Below are 16,713 nucleotides of genomic sequence, written 5' to 3'. Positions count from 1 at the left end.
TCAGGTTGGAAGGGACCACAGTGGATCGTCTGTTCCAACCTCCTTGTCAAACTGGGCCGTCTCACAGGGCGCAGGGCTATGTCCAGACGGCTCCTGAACATCTCCAGTGAGAGAGACTTTACACCCTCTCTGAGCAATCTGTTCCAGTGCTTGGTCACACGCAGTAAAGAAGTTCTTATGTTCAGGTGGAATTTACTGTGCATTAGTTTCTGCCCTTTGCCTTTTGTCTTATTGCTCGACACCACTGAGAATATGGTCCATGCTGGACCCATCCTCTGACACCCCCCTTTTGACGTTAATATGTGTTGATGGGGTCTCCTCTCAGTTGTGTCCTCAAGGCTGAGCTGGCCCAGTTCCCTCAGCCTTTCCTGACTGCAATGCCCTCAGCCCTGGTGGGTAACTGGATGCCTGTGCCAGGGGTGTCTGAGCTTGCCTGGGCTGTTGCTGTCCATGGCAGTGCCTGGGTGACGCTCCGGGCGGTGACGCTGTCCCCAGCCTGTGCTCTGTGTGTGAGCTGCTCTTGGTTGTGTTGGGGTTTGTGTGGGGGCTGGCTTGGCTGTGTTCTTGCTGTGTTGGGAACTGTGTGTGGCAGCCGGGTGTTCGGTGCCTGCCATGAGGTGACCTTTCTGTGTGTGCCCTGGCTGCTGTGAGCATGGCTGCCCTGCCCCACAGCCTCAGAGCTGAGGGAAGTCACAGTTCCAGAGCAACAGCAGTACACCGAACTCGTACATTGATCAATTTAGCTCACACTGCTGATGTATTCCCATCATCGTCTCTGAGGCATAGTACCTGACCTGATTAAAAACGCATTTCATGGCAGGGAACTATTCCTCACAGACCCTCATGGGTATGATGGGTGGAAATATGCAAGTTGTCAGTAATCAATTCCTCTGTGACAGGAGTGATAGATTGCAGCCTTCAGAGGCAGTGTGTTTGTAGCTTTCATTTGGGCATGTTTTGCATAGCTATTAATAATGTACATTGTTGATTAAGGTCTAAATTATTCTCCTAAACCACAATGTAGGAGCTTATTTCCTGTATCCTGGAGGTAGTACAGTGCAGAAACAGCCAGAGCTGCTGACGGTGAAGCACACCACAGCAGGCTCTGTCAAAATCTGACTAATTGACTGTGCTGTTCATTAACAGCATAATGAGTATCCTCTTTCTTACTCTGAAGCTCAGTGGGTTTATTCAAAGCAAGCATGTGACTGCTATTGTCAGCAGTTACATTTGCCATTTGACCAATAAATATTCAGACCATGACCTCTCTGCTGTTACTTAATCATGTGTCAGATCCTAGACTCTTAAAATGAAGTTGTCATCAGTAGTACTTCCACTGTTCCTTGTGGAGAACATACATGTAAAATAACACGTAATTTGCTGTTTCTTGGATACAGAAGATGGCAGTATTGTGCATTTAACAACTAATGAACTATTGACACCCATGAAGGTTTTGGAAAAAACCAACCAGATGTGTTTCATAATCTTATTTCATTTGGAAATTATAATTACAACTTTCATCCTTCCATCAACAGAGGAAGTGCCATAATATTAACCTCCCTTTAAGCTATTTATGAGTCTAAATTGAGAAATTCTGTCATTTCTTTGTTTGGTATACTACATTTCATCATGGCATTTTTCCAAAGTTCTTGGGGGAAGGCACCATCTTAAACTTACATATTTCAGCAATTAAATGTAGGATCTCATTTTAAGAAAACACAAAACATAACAGCTATTACAGATACTCATGATGATTCTGGAAGAAGCTGTCATTCTCTTCAAAACAAGAATACAATGGTTGCATTTTTCTCCATTTTGTTTATTTTTATTAATTTATACACATATAGCAGCTTGATCTTCAAGTCCAGATGCTGACTTCAGTACAATTTAATTGATACAGTGTTAGAAAGAAAAAGATACGGCAATTCCAGGCAAGACCCATTCACATTTCCAAAGTAATACTGCATTCCAGTCAGTAGTTGTTATTCCTTACACTGGAATTATAGACCACAGGCCTTCACAAGCATAGTTTTTTTTTTTGTGGCAACCATCAGGTTGTGAAACTCACGCTTCCATATTTTCTAAAGAAAAATACTCCTTCATGGTCCAGTACCAAGTGAACCCCATCATGAGAAAGTCAATACTGGATGCACAGACTGCACTGTACAGAGTAGCCCAGAACAGAGAAACTTTTATCTTACAACTTGCAGTTACTTTCAACATGCAGTAACCACTGTGCATGTACCACATTCCACTATAAATCTCTGTGTGTCTTTCAAGATGCGTGCACAGAACTGAGCATACACATGAGAGAGCGTACACAGAGCAGCTCTCTGTTGAAGTGCAGTGACTCTGGCACATATCTGAACTTCTTTTCCCTGTGGCTCTTCTGGTTTCCATTTCTTTTATTTTCTGCCATGCTGACCCAAGCAGAAAAGAAGAGGTCACTCTCTTTGTTGTATGCCCAAGCCCTCTGTGGAAAAAAGAAAGATACATTTGATAAGCATACAGATTATGTAAAAGTTATCCTCACCATAATATTTGCCATATACTCCAGGAGAACAGTGGCACCTTTCCTGGTGGAATTGTGCATCTTTTTTTTTTTTTTTTTTTTTTCCTGGATGATGCAAATGGAAATAAGAGAACACGAGGGAAATGGCAGTCAAATCACTAGCTTGGATTTGTCGGGCCCAGAGAATATGTGCTAAGTAGGAGATATCCAGGAAATATGGATTTGGGATGGGCCAGTTTTCTTTTTACACTTTTTGGCATGTTGTTTGTAAAATAAATATGACAATGAAGTGGTGGCAGCAGCATCATCCTTCCATGCTGGAAGTCTCTGTTTACTTGCTGTGGGCTGTCCTTGGTGCTTCCCACTGCAAAGTGCCTTTTCCAGGGCGATATATGGGAATGCTGACAAGTGCATCCTTCCCCCACCTGCACGACCAGCCTCAAGAGCTAAATAATTTCTCACACACTGTCTGCTTCTTTGAGCACTGATAAAAACCTGGTGACAACCAAGTCACTTTTGCACTGCTACAGTGATGACTGTGGTGGCAGTCCTCATTCAACACCCTGTTCACCCCTGTCTTCTGGAAAAGACAGGCAGTGTTTGTCATTTCCACTGCACAGCATTGTGCACAGCTGCAGTTCGGGGCTGCAGTTCGCCAGGTACATTTCCATGAGGGACTAATGCTGACAGTCACACATTGACTCTTTCCTCATAAAAGTTGGACACAACTATTTGAGACTAAAGATTAACTTCCTCAGAGTTTAAAACTGTTAATTTGTCAAATTTGAAAACTGAGGGTAAGTTTAGCCGTAGCTGTTAATTAACTTATACAATAGCTATCAATATTTTACTTCCCTGGGATTTTCCATTTCAAAGACATTGAAAGGAGGGGAAAAAGTACATTGCTAATCACATGGAGAAGATGGAGGGGTTTTGTTTGTTTGTTTTACCAAATCATATGCTTTCTTGAAATTTCAATCACCTCCTGATTTGATTGGTAGTCCAAATTTTGGTGTAGGTTTAAGTATGTACACGCAGATTATACATGAACTTCTGTAGATCAAAAGCACTGAAAAAAAATTTACAGAGATACTCTTACTTTCATTTGGGCAGACAAATTCATTTGGTACAATAAGAGAAATAATTCTTTGCACTAGTTCAGTGATATTTCTGGAATGCAGATTGTGCATGAAATTCTTCATGGCTATGACCTGTAGCTCCACAATAGTTAGGAAAAACAACGATATTATAAAAGAGGAACTGCTTAGAAATCTAACACCTCACAAAGTAGTCAGTTAAAAACATACCTTGCATATGTGCATCAATATTGTAATTTATTCAAACAAAATGATGCCTGACTGATTAATCAGTGGCAAATAAATGCAGACATGCTTAAACAGTGCTGTGGGTCTGGCCAAAATGGGAGCAGAGAGGCTGGGCAGAAAGTTATCCATGCATGTAGATTTATTACAAAGATCGGAAATGGCAGAATGTCTGTCTTTTTAGATTATACAGATACTCCATTTGCAAACTGAAAAGTTGCAGTGCTTTTTAAGACAGTATTTAAAAAATATGATTAATTTGAAGCAAAGTTGTCTTCTTACTAACACCTAATATAGTCTTGCATGTCCACCTGGCTTACTTAAAAAATGTGCTGGCTTTGGGAAAAGATTTTTAGATGTGTAGCAATTGGTTGCTTATGTGCAGCACTCTGTGCATGTACAGCTGGATATGCACATGGGCCTTCAGCTGGATGCATTTGCACACATCCACATTGCTGTGCATGTATATATCAACTGCACCATGCTCTTCCTGTGAGCTCTGAGCTGGGGTGTTTATCACACTGCTGCTTCTTCTGGCCTCCTCCCCTCTCTGCTGGAAAAAAATCATTTGTCTTGCTTCTTGCCTGCAAGACAAATTGGGGAAAGTCAGCCGTCCAGGCTGGAATTCAGCAGCTCTGATCAGGGAATCCAGTCATGTCCTCTGAGTTTGTTCCTGCTGGGTGTCGTGTACCTTTGCTGTACTTTGACACTAGCCCTGTGCAATTCTGAGAGGACGAACTGATTTGTGGTGTTTTACAGCAGGGAGAAGCAGTGATGCTGTGTATCACACTCAGTTCCATTTGTCTTCTGGCAGCAGGGAAAGAGTGCTTAGCTTTTCTTCTCTGTTCTTCAGTGTTTCCCCAAAGGTACAAAAAAGTTCACGTATTCGCTATTGAAGCAATGCACATGAATTTACCATGAAATGGACTGCATTCACATTCTTTAAGATTTTTTTAAAGTTACAAATGTTACAGAAACCTGATAGTCCTTCATAAATCTGTACATTTTTTAGTGTGCTCCTTTTGATGTGCATATATACAGCATGTTAATTTAAGATGTCATTAGAAATGAATGCATCACTTTTTTTGTTTTCATAGGCATAGATTGAACACCTAAGCACATAATGTATCCAATAGTTTTGTACCCAGACTGGGTTGCCTAGTGAGAGTAAAGAGGTGCCTGGGAATCAGCTTGGTGAATGACTTTTAAAGATGGGCTATCAAGTCCTTTAACAGTGGCTTCTAAAAAAAATTACTAAAACAGTAAGTTATCTGTTACACAAAAATCCAAGTGTCTAATGCAGTAAATATTGGTTATTGTTTTTCATAAATTCAGCCCCACAGTTAAGTCAGATTTTCTCACTGTTTGTCATTCATGTAAAGCTCTTTGGGCTTGTGGTCTCAAGACACACTTCTTGGTTCTAAAGGACCAACTCAAAGTAATTCTGAAGTGATCTTCAAGGTAGGAAGTAACCATTAATCAGAATGGCTACAGGGGGAGTACAGCAACAGAATGAAATAAAGTAATCCTGTCTTGCTGCCTAGATTGCAGAGGGCGTTCAAATACCTGCAATACATTTCAGTTTCTGAATTGTTTTTCCTCCACATTTATTTATTTGTCTTGGTAAACATTGATTAATAGTGCAGAGTGCATTAAAATATTCCACACGTGTGTACATGTATACGTAGTGGGTCTACAAAACAAGAATATGTTCCTTTTCAACATGCTTTCTACTAAATCCTTTATTGCACCTCTGCTTATTCTAGTTGCTACCATAACAAGCCTCAAAAATGTATTTCTCCCTACACATAACAGTTCTTTTTGTGCAAAGCAATGCTTCAGGCATGGGGTGTTTTTGTGTAGAACAAGGCATTTGGTCTGCTGGGCTTGAGCCAGGACACAGGAGTGGGGCTGGGGGGACACAGCACTGTGCCCATCAGGCTGGCCCTTCCGAAGTGCTGTGAGTTCAAAAGCAAGTGAGGGGCAATGCCTGAGCCCTGTTTTTTGGGTCCAGGTATTCTGTATTCATCACACATTTCTTTTGGCAAAGTGAAAAGGTTGCCCAGTCTTCCTTTATCCTCAAGGACCCTCAGTGGGGCCAGACAGTTTCCCATGGAAGACAGGTGGCAGCTTCCTTTGGGATCTAGTGACAGCCAAGCTTCAGATTCGCCTGCTGTGGATAACAGTTGCCAGCTGCTCTGGTGTTACATCCCAGAGACACCTTGTGTGTCTGACATTACTCCTGTGAGAAAAAAAGATTGGCCTGGAACACTCTGTAAAATGTTGTATTTTTCTTAATAGGAAGAAGGAAAATTAAATACTTGTTGCAGCTTATTTTTTTTTCCACAGAGAAAGATAGTAAATAACTAACAGAAGACAGTTGTTTCTAGTGCCTGTTTTTAGCTAAAATAATGGGGGTTAATTATTAAACCTTTTACTTGGTTGTTCACTTGTGCTCCTGATGCTTTAATCCTGGGTCACACAAAGTTTAAGAGTGCTTTACAGGGGAGACTCACTTCTTTTTGCCTCAACCTTTCCATGCTGACGGGATGTTACGGGCTTTGCTGCTTACACTCTCTGTAGTTGCCATTGCTCATGCTGAGCTCTGCAAACCAGGTAAGAGTTGGAGCTGATTCCCATCCTTCTTTCGGTAAAGTAGCTATCAGTTTAGACTACGAAGTTGCCAGCTTCCAAGATTTTCATTTTAGCTGATTGTCTTCAGTTTGAAGATTGAAACACTGAGCATTCAGTTCTTTTATGAGTTTTCAAATGAGTATAGAAGTTGGGCTTGCTTAAAGAGGTCACGGTAAACCTCATTGAGACTCTGTAGGGCTTTTTTTCATGCAAGTAACTTCTATTCTTCTGGGTGATTTCTTAAGACACATTTAGAAACTGACATCTGTGAAATAATCAGAGAAGTAAATTATTTAAAATCCTATTTTGAGTGACTATTAATATGTTTGCTTTTTTTTCTCTTTGTGTCAGATGCACAGAATGCTTTCAAAGTACGGATTAGTATCAAAACAGCTTTGGGAGATAATGCAGTAAGTAAAATATCTTCACATATTCATCCTAAATCAATGTATGCCAAAATAAAAGTAATATATACTATAAAATTTCCGAATACAATTTGTTCTGCAGTGTTAATTGTAATGGTTTGCTCAAGTCATGATCCAGCCATCCATTCCTGGACATTTGACTAGTCTACTCCTTAAAATGGCATCCTTTAGGAGAAATATAAAGCTTGCTTGTTCATAAAGATAATTTTCTGTCAAAATTTTTTTTTGTCCCCTGGAAGAGTGATAGGGATGTTACACTTTATGCATGAGAAGTGCTGCATAAATATAAGTCTGTATTTTGGAAAAAGCACTTTTGCTCAAGAATGCTAATTGTAAAGTCAAACATATCTAGGAAGAGAAGCAGGAAAAGATTCTTAGGTCTTTATGAAATGGGACTTTATATCAGGCTCTCAGACAAGCGTTAATTGTAGAGATCATTCAAGCATGTCTCATCAATTCCCTGCTAATGGAGGGCTTCAGATTGTGGCCTTTCTTCTCTGCCTGTGGTGCACAGGCTTGTCTCATGAGGACTTAAATGCTTTGGCTTAATTCAGATCTTTGGGCTTAATGTAGAAATACTGGTGTGAGCAATGAGAGATGCGTAAGAGATTGGGACATTAGATGACTGAGTGGTCCTTTCTGATCTAAGGCACTATATAATATGTCAGAGCCCAGTACTTTGTTAGTAGTTTTGAATACTTAGAGCAAATCTGCAGCATGTTAACAAGGCTCAGCAGAAAATGAGGTATGAAACATCCTAGATGGTCATGTCCACTATAAGCCTGGTGTCTGATTATGTTACGAGCCCTGGGAAACAAAAAGCAGTAGGTTACATGTTTTAAAAGACTGGTGATATGAGGAACTCCCTATGACTGTAGAAGCTGTTCTAAAATTATCCTGAAAGATCAGGTGATTTAAACTAACATTAGCAGGGACCTAAATTTCACTGGTAATTTCATAAGCCAAAGTACAAAGAAATATTCAAGATACCTGCTCAAGTAAATGTCTCAAAATTCATAATGAAGTCAATTCTCTTGGGTGGGAGACTTTAATTAAACAGTAGTGCTAGCCTAGGGTTTTTTAAAATTATTAAAAATAGTGTAATACTGTGGCTGAAAATATGTCAAAATAATTAATAAAGCTCCTCCTGATGATAACTGCCAATGTTTTGATTTAATCTTGGTTCAACATAGTAGCGAAGAACAAAAATTGCAGTTCCCGTAATGTCCTTTTTTAGTGCCTTTTCCTTTTCCAGCTGTAGTAAAATAAAGGGAGGTTGTTTGGTAATTTATAAATTTCTTTTGTTTTTCATTCAAAAAGGGTATGAGACAAATAATTACCTTGAAGGCACTTCATATTGTTAGGAAAAAAAGCAGTTTCTGAGGAGTCTATATTTTTTGTAGTTGTTTATGTCATATAACAAAGTATGTGAAAGCTCAAAAGAATGGCACAGTCAGGAACAGCATTTTAGAACAACAGCTTGCTGAAAATGGTATGATTCCATAGAAAATCACCCACAAATAATAAACAATTTATTAAGTACACAGGTAGTAGTAGTTCCTTTCCATAGCCATTGCAGTCATCTCTGTGAATGGCTGAAATTGAAAACTGAACCTACTATGAAACTGAAATTAATTTCTGTTAAAGAATTTAGGACACTTCTTTGTGTTTTTTATTTATTTACTTTAGCAAAGAAAAGTGTTATACTGTCATTTTGTCACAGTAGGACACAGTCAGCTTGGTTCATTTCCAGGTCACTTCAAGCTCCATGATAACAGAAAGCCCTGATACTGTGGGAATTTTTCTCTAGGAGTGGCAGGATAACTCCAGTGTACATTCAGAGGCATAGAAAATAGGTTGGTGCAGCTTTTCACATGGTGTAGTGCATGCCATCCCCTGTGTGTGAGGCTGATAAAAACAGGGCACCATTTTTAAATTTGTTCACCAGGTAAGCTGTACTCTGAGGCAGGGAGTTCCATTTAGTGTATTTATTTAGTTCTTATCACAATGGAGTTGGAAAGAGCAGCCCTGATGCAGTAGGTATTCAGCCATTGCCATTTTATTTGCAAATAATGGGTGTACTTGTCAGAGTTGCTGTTTGCTGATCTGTGGGAGGAAACACGGTGCCTTTAGGCCTGAAAGGATGGTGATTTATGAGTCCCTCTGAGAATGGTTTTGGCTTTATGAGTGGCTTCTGGAATAGCTGCTAGCCACTAGTTGCTTTCGGTTCATGGAGCCAGCAGAGGGGTAGAGAGTTAATTCAAAAGGGACAGAGAGAACTAGAGAGTGAGAAGTGATGGGCGCAAGCAAGTCTGTGTAACTTGGTATCACCACTCATTTTAACCATAAGAGTCAAAGAGTTGGAACCTCAGGGGCTGCAGCCAGCTGAAGTAGACAGTGCACTTCCCTTCTGGCTCATGTATTCAGTCTGCTTCTGGGGTAGAGGATGAAGAGGAGGAAGGCTGGCATACATCTTGTGTTTTGCCACCAGATGGGATCCAGAAGCGTGCTTCTGTGTCTAGCTACTCTGCAGTCTGAATAGCTGTATAGTTAAGCACAGAACCATTCAGGAGGGAAGAGATCTTGGATGGTTCTTAGTCCTCTCCTGCTCAAAGCCAGGTCAACACTGAAATCCTCTCCTGCTCAGAGCCAGGTCAACACTGAAATCAGGTCAGGTTGCTCAGAGCAATCTTGAAATATTATATTCTCATATCTTAAATTCTGTCTTTTACAGCAGTATTACAGCATTTCACCCCATCAGCAACCTACACTCATAATCTTTCATGCATTATCTCATCATCTTCATTCACTAAGAGGCATTTGAGATTGCTTTTCACAGTTAGCTGTGTCCAATTCTGCTCCTCAATGTATAAAGGATGGCAAGTGCAACTGAGCCAAGGTCTTTGTGTTTGTTCCTTTGTAGTGCAGTGAAGATGGTAAATTTAACCATTCTGATACCATCATGTATGTAGTGTTTCATGGATAACAGTTATGTTTACAGTGTGTGGCTGCAAATGATATTTACATGTGGTTGCAAATGATATTTAATGGTGCCTTTAGAGCAGGTGCATCAATGGCTGCATAGGGACATCCTCAGTCATCAGCTGTCCTCCAGACCTTTGCATTTGGAGGATAAAGATGAAGCTGATAAAGCCCCAAAGTAGAATGAACCAGGTCTAGTGGAAGGTGTCCCTGCCCGTGGCAGGGGAGTTGGAACTAGATCATCTTTAGAGTCCGTTCCAATCTAAATCATTCAAGGTTTTCTTGCACCTCTGATTAGAGGAAGCTGCTGATTAGAAACTGTTCTGGAAATTCATGCCCGCCTGTCCTATGTTCATACAGTTTGTCAGCTTAAAGTTGTTCTTGCCTTACTTTTCCTCCTCATTATGTTGCCTCCTCCTTGTATATTCCTGTATGTCGTGTACGGATATTCTTGTTCACCTGGAGCTCACAGCTGTCTCCATCTCCTCTACTTCCTGTTTAGTTTCCATTTTCTTGGGGCCTCTTGCCCTTCTGCCCAGAAGGTTGTCTGCAACAACTTCTCCTGACTCAGGCAGACCCCCGATTTCTGTTGAGCTTTCTCTGCCAGTCTCCTCCCCCTCTTTCTTCAATTTTCTGTTTATTCTCTCTCTTTTTAAGTGCTTACTCTTTCAACTGGGCCTGGAATTCCTCACTACAAATTATCTTCTCAGATTTGAGATACCCTTTTTGTTACTCTGACTTAAAGAAGTGCTAGGCTTCTCCATTATTTATAAGAGCTGTGACAAATTGTGCATGTATATATGCATTGCACTAAACATAAGCATACCGAGCACATGTACTTGGTAGCGCTGCATTGTATTTGTGTCCATGTGAGCATGAAATGGAGTGTGCTTCATCATTATCCATTTTCAAGACAACTGATTAAATTATCTCTGCAGCTGGTTTAATCCACTGGCTAACAAATTGTTTTTCCTGTCCTTTTGGACCTGTTCTCAAAGGCTGCAGATGGCATGTAAGGATTGAGTCAATAGTGCCACACACAGAAAAAACAGATCTTTCCTTTTAGGACTGCAAATTGTGCGTCATGGTTTAAATACAGATATCTTTAAAATGATGAGAAATAGTTCTATGGCTCCAATCTGTATTAATTCCTTTACTACACGATCTCTTTTTCTTTCAGTACTAGTTGCTCTCATTACTGTCATGTTTTCATCAGTGCAGTGGCATCAAAACAAAGGCTTTTATAATTTTTTTTCAAAGAGTTTTTCTCTGGGTTTTTTTTGGGGTTTGTTTTTTTTTTTTCAGTTTAAGTTCCCAAGTTGGCAAGTGTTATCACAGTATGCTCACAAGCTCCTTCATTCATGAGGCAAGAGCGGTGAATCAGAACCCAGGTTCTCAGCAGTGCAGCTGCACTTTAATGCTGCTCAAGTTGTCGGCTGCCTCAGCTTTGTTGTCCCTGTCCTATCTCATCTCGGAGAGCCCATTTCACTCAACATTCATCTAGGGATGATCAACAAGATCACTTTCTGCCCTTTAAATGACTGCATCCTTCCTTGTTCAGTTTCCCAGGATGGCAGTACAACATGAGGGCTGCAGATACCTGAAAGTTGGATTCTCTCACTTTTTTTTTTTTTTTTTTTTTTTTTTTTTTTTTTTTTTTTTCCTCCATGCACCCAAAATCAGAATTTAAAAAACAGAATTAAGATTTGGAATTTTCAGTGCTATTTACTGCTTTTTGATGTACACTGCTGTTTTTTGAATGTGTTATATAGGACCATGAAAAAGTAGGTCCAAGTTGACAACAGAGTTAAGTGTCCACACCACTGGGTTTCTGGTTTGGATGATTACAGAGCAGATTTTTTTAATACGGAAAGTTAAAGATTAGATTTGTGTTCTGACTGACTGAAGAAAGCTGTTTCTAACCTCCCTTAATATAATTCCAAGAAGCTAATAATCTTTGTAATCTGCTGAAAGGGGAAGAAATTCAATCAGTGTGCCTCAGTCATGGCTCCTGTTATAAAAATGTAATAGATGCAGTTCTTACAGGTCATTAGAATTGCATATGTGAATGAAAGCCCAGGGGAACCCAGTGAAGCTGTCTTAGGGAACTTAAATTAAGAAAGCAGGATTTTTCATCAAGACAACAGAGAACAGTTTTTGGAGCCTATATTCTTCTTATTATTGAAGTAGTAAGGATCCTATTTTCTTTCTTTTATCTCACATGCAATATAATAATTTGTAATATCATTGTGTCTTCTTGAAATCAGGACAGTGTGCAGCAATGAGGCTGCAATCTCAGTTTATTTCCTGGTGTCCTAATGTCCAACTCCCAGAGACCACCTTAAACATTAGAGATTTTTCCATTATTATTTGTGGCCAGAGCCAAATAGTCTTTGAGGGTGGATTTAAACCCTCTGCTTTAACTGAGTTTCTCCAGCAAAAGAGGCAAGGCCATGAGTGCAGCTGTGTGGGGAGAATTCTAGTAATATGCCTAGTCTTTGGTATAATAAACTTTACATCCCCAGTTCGGCCAGCTTTCAGAAATATTGAGTTAATTCAATTTTTGGAAACACTATTTGCAGTTTATATTATTTATATTACAGTTTATATTGCATTTTTTTTCCATTAGAAAAAGTCCTTTGTCCATACTGAATAATGGGCATTTATTTTCTCAGCACAACCAGAGAATTTATTAATTTTCTTGATCAATACAACATTTCAAGTTCAGCAACTCTTTTCCCTCTCTGTACTGCCAGGACTGGTGCTGAAACTAATTATTTTCCATTTTCCTTTACAGTATGCCTGGGATGCTAATGAAGAGTACCTCTTCAAAGCAATGGTGGCTTTTGCAATGAGAAGATATTCCAGCAAGAGCACAACTCAGTAAGCATCTGCTTGGATTTGCCTTATACATATTAACAATGCTGCATGTAGTGACCTGTCCTCTGCTGTACCAAGCTGTAGAAATCATTATACAGAGATTCGAAAAGCAGGCTGTTCCAATATACTTCTGACACTCAGATACGTATTCAACATCACACTGTCTCCATCTTAAGCAATGTTCAATCTTTGAACCAATATCCCTGTGGATGTGAAGTGACACAGCTGTGGATCTCAGTGGGGTGGTGCCAGTTCACTTTCAGCAGAATGCAGCAGGAAGATTTGACACCTTCTGGAGACCATACTGGGAGGAGGTGAAGGGGCACACTGGGAGGTCAGGAAAGGCAGCACAGATCTTTGAGTGAGCAGCTCTGGTGCATGCTTCCTTACAGCTCAGCTTCAGCAGTGTGCTGAGGATGAGCTGACTCAGAGCCCTGGGAGGTGCACAGCTAAGCCAGTGCTGTGCTCTGCTGGGTGTTCCTATCCCTGATATCACAGCAGTTGAGTTACTTACCATCAAGAAGTTTCAGATGTTGCAGTGCAGATAGAAATCAGCCTTTAATTGGTTTTGGGATTAAATCTACCCTGAGGTATTGAATATTCTTTTCAGACTTCTGATCCTTGCTACTCTATGAAATTAGATACCAGATTAGAAAGAGCACTTAGTGAGCTGTATTTTCACGATGTTCGTATCTTTTTTAAATGAAAAACCTTGTCAGTGCATTTCCATGGGCCTGTTATTTTTTTCATTGTTTTTCAATCTGAAATGAAAGATTGATGGTTCTGGTAGGCTAACAAGGGTAAGGTTTTCAATTGACTTGAAAATAAAACTGCTTCAGGGTGTCATTGCATCAGGTGAAGCATATTCCACATTTGAAAAGATGCAAGTTAACTTTAGTCACGTGGTGATTATTGTGGCTGCTGCACTTCTCTTAAGTAAAAGAGGATTTCCCCCTCCATGAGGTAGGAGTGTTTGATTACTGCTGTCTCATTTTGATTCCTCAAAAGTGGTCTCCTTTGAGCAAAAGAGCTGTTACGTCAAGCTTAACAAAAACAGCCAAATGTGCTACTCAACCCAATTAAAATGGCACTTTAAAAAATGAGTTCAAGATACAAGCTAATTACAGATGATTGGGACTTCTTCTCAGGTTTTCAAGGCAGCAGAGTTTTCTTTCAGCATCTGATCCATAAAGGTTCACTTTTGTATACTTATTTTATTTCTGGGTCCTTTTTTAAAATGATTCTATTCCTTCAAAGTCATGCTGCTTTCACATAGCAAAAATCCTGTGTCAGAAGCAAGTGATCTTTTTCCTCTTCGAGTACAGTGGTTTTCTGCAGATTAAAATAAGGTGGCTGCAGGAATCGGAAAAAATCAAGCCAGCATGGAAGGAGTAGAAGTTTTAATGGCAGTTATCTGTACCCACTCTGGGCAATCATAGAATTTATACTCATTAATTCAGTTTCCTATCTAGAGAGTTTTCCCCATGGACAAATGCGATGATGCCAGTGTTACTCCAGTTTGGAGGTGGTGTTGCACACATCAATAATTCCCTGCTACTAAGTTGGTCAGAAAAGTCAGTGTAATATTTGGAATCAGCCGTCTGTGGATTTATCTCTTTTTAAGATGGTATCAGACTTTCTCTTGGGGTATAACTTGGGTACACCCCTCATGGGGTGTATATTGCAGGTATAACTGATTACTCATGTGGCACTTAAAGACACCTTTGGGGTCATTATAGACAGCATGTCACCTGAAGGACAGCTGTGTAGCTCTGAGATCTGGCACTACTTTCTGGGCAACAGGCTGAGGAGTTTCCTATGCATAGATCTCTCTGAAATCCAAAAGGACCTCAGAGTCCCTGTTTTGTGATGGAGAGGCTAAATGAACCTCCCAATACACCCCAAAAAATCTGCCTGTTACATGAAAGCAGGAATGCTGTGAAAGCCTCCATCCTGTTAGATGTCCTGGAAATAACACGCTCCTTTCCTCACCCCTGTGGCTGGCTGCTGGAAGGAAGGAGTGCAGTCCTCTTCCATCCCCTCTGCAGTGGTCATGGAGGTGTGGGAGCAGCCAGCATCCCAGAGGGAACAGCAGCATGCTGTGCATGGGAACAGCACCCTGGCAGAGCTGGTGAAGAGACTTCACTGTGGTGAAGAGGGAGGCACATGAAGGAGCTTGTAGCAAATAAATTACATTGCACTGCTGGCAAATGAATTGCATTTTACTACATGAGCTTTTGCAGGAAAATGTCAACAGATTTTCTTCAGGAGATGTGAAAGACCAAATATTCTGTCATATACAAACAAGCAAATTGCCTGTGACTGCATTCTGGTAGCATCTAAACTTACGGGAATTTTGCATCTGGTTAATTGAAGTTTTTTGTCAAAATAAAACCTATGAAAAAAAACACTATTATTTTACATAACTAAATACTGGTTCTACCAGGGTGTAAATTATGCATGTGGCCATAGCCAGGATGTGACAAACCTCCCCTTTAAAATCCCATGAATTTCTAACACGCCCAGCCTTGAAGTAACTCACAGCCACAACTAACTTCCACATGAGACACAAATGCCATTAACTTCAGCAAGCTGTATCAAGCCCCAAAACAATTTGTCTGGTGGATCAGGATAACTGTTGTTGCAGTATGCCCCATCATTTTTGATATTCCAAGTCACCTCTAATTAGGTTTCTGAAGCTGGATAAAAGCCGGCCGGTGATGACAAGCATTTCAATGTAGTGCTGCAAACAGCAGTTGATGCTGTTGTTGCTCTTGTGTAACCACTGAGTGATCCAACACAGAATGGGGAGGATTGCGTGTTACATCTCGAGTTCTCTAAAGTTAATTTCCAAACTGAAATTTAATACATCATGGAGCAGTGTTTAATGTTTGAAAGGCTTGTCAAATTTTCAAGTTTGCACAAAACAGAAGAAAGGTACAATCAATCAAATTAGTAAGTATTAATAGAGATTCAAATAAATATTTCTTTTTTAGTGGAGAATTAATACCCCATTATTTCCTGCTTTATATAGGGCCTTTCAATCGATTCTCAATACATATGGTCATGAACTACGGAAGCCAACCTTTGATCTCTCAATGTTAAAATATTATTGTTGTAGCCTGTGTTAGTAACCCTGGTTTCTCTAATCTGTGACTCATTTGAAATAATATGCATCTCTTTTAGGCCTGAGACTAGTTAATCTTTTGAGCAGAAAGAATGTCAACACATTTGTTTTCATTCAAACAGAATCTACTTTTGGTACATCTTCCCCATTTATAGATAAAGCTGAAATTTTCCTTACAAAGCAACCAGAAAAAAAATCATCAGTGTTATCCATCTTCCTAAGATGGGCTTTTTTGATACTAAAAATACCAAAATATCAGAATATGTGACCATTTAGAACAACAAAATAAGAGTCTGGAGTAAAGCTGTTAAATCAAGGTAATCCCATGGCTGCTGGGAAGAAAATAAATGTTCCTTTGCAGGAGCAGCTGCAGAGCCCTGTGTTGGAAGAGGCACAATGCTTTTGGGAGAGCTGGATATAGGCACCTGGGACTTGGCGACTGTGGTTCTTTCATGAGCTAACAGCCATTGTGGGCACTCAATGCTCACTTTGACTCTCTGACAGCTCTTTCTTACCCCTAAACAATCATGTAAATCTCCAAAAGAAGCAATGACGGTGTTTCAGGCCAAGGAATTGCCAGGGTTTCCTGAACTCTACTCACTGATATATTGAAGGAAATGCAATTTTGGACTTTTGCCATGGTGCCATAAGGCCAAAGCAGGATCTTGTCATTTTGATGATAACAGTCTCCTATAATCCCATGTCAAAAGTCCATCAACTGCTAAGGAAAGGAAAAAATGTCCACACATATATTTACAAATGCACTTCATTAGTGGCTGGAGAAGCCAGGTTTCTCCGATCTATACAGTGTGATGGCAGAGTGGTAACAGT

At 40.1% G+C, this 16,713-nt stretch overlaps 1 protein-coding gene across 2 annotated transcripts in view; it reads left to right on the top strand.

Moving 5' to 3' along the window:
* The first annotated feature begins 225 nt into the window (after nt 1-225).
* Nucleotides 226-16,713, top strand: part of CLTRN (collectrin, amino acid transport regulator) — a 28,882-nt gene continuing 12,394 nt past the window's right edge. Inside the window, exons 1-3 of one of the 2 annotated variants that reach the window (XM_066176873.1) lie at nt 226-392; nt 6,828-6,878; nt 12,673-12,758. In XM_066176873.1, coding sequence (XP_066032970.1) covers nt 309-392; nt 6,828-6,878; nt 12,673-12,758 — 221 coding nt within the window. In that variant the 5' untranslated portion in view covers nt 226-308. Of the gene's footprint in view, nt 393-6,334; nt 6,451-6,819; nt 6,879-12,672; nt 12,759-16,713 lie in introns of those variants that run through there. The other variant, XM_066176874.1, reaches the window with a different exon arrangement.

The sequence above is a fragment of the Chamaea fasciata genome, unplaced genomic scaffold (genome assembly GCF_029207755.1).
Source record: "Chamaea fasciata isolate MVZ Bird 193981 ecotype frontalis unplaced genomic scaffold, bChaFas1.0.hap1 SCAF_2, whole genome shotgun sequence".
NCBI classification, from domain to species: Eukaryota; Metazoa; Chordata; class Aves; order Passeriformes; family Sylviidae; genus Chamaea; species Chamaea fasciata.
The sequence above is the reverse complement of the archived record's forward strand: the minus strand, read 5'-3'. Positions and strand labels throughout refer to the sequence as shown.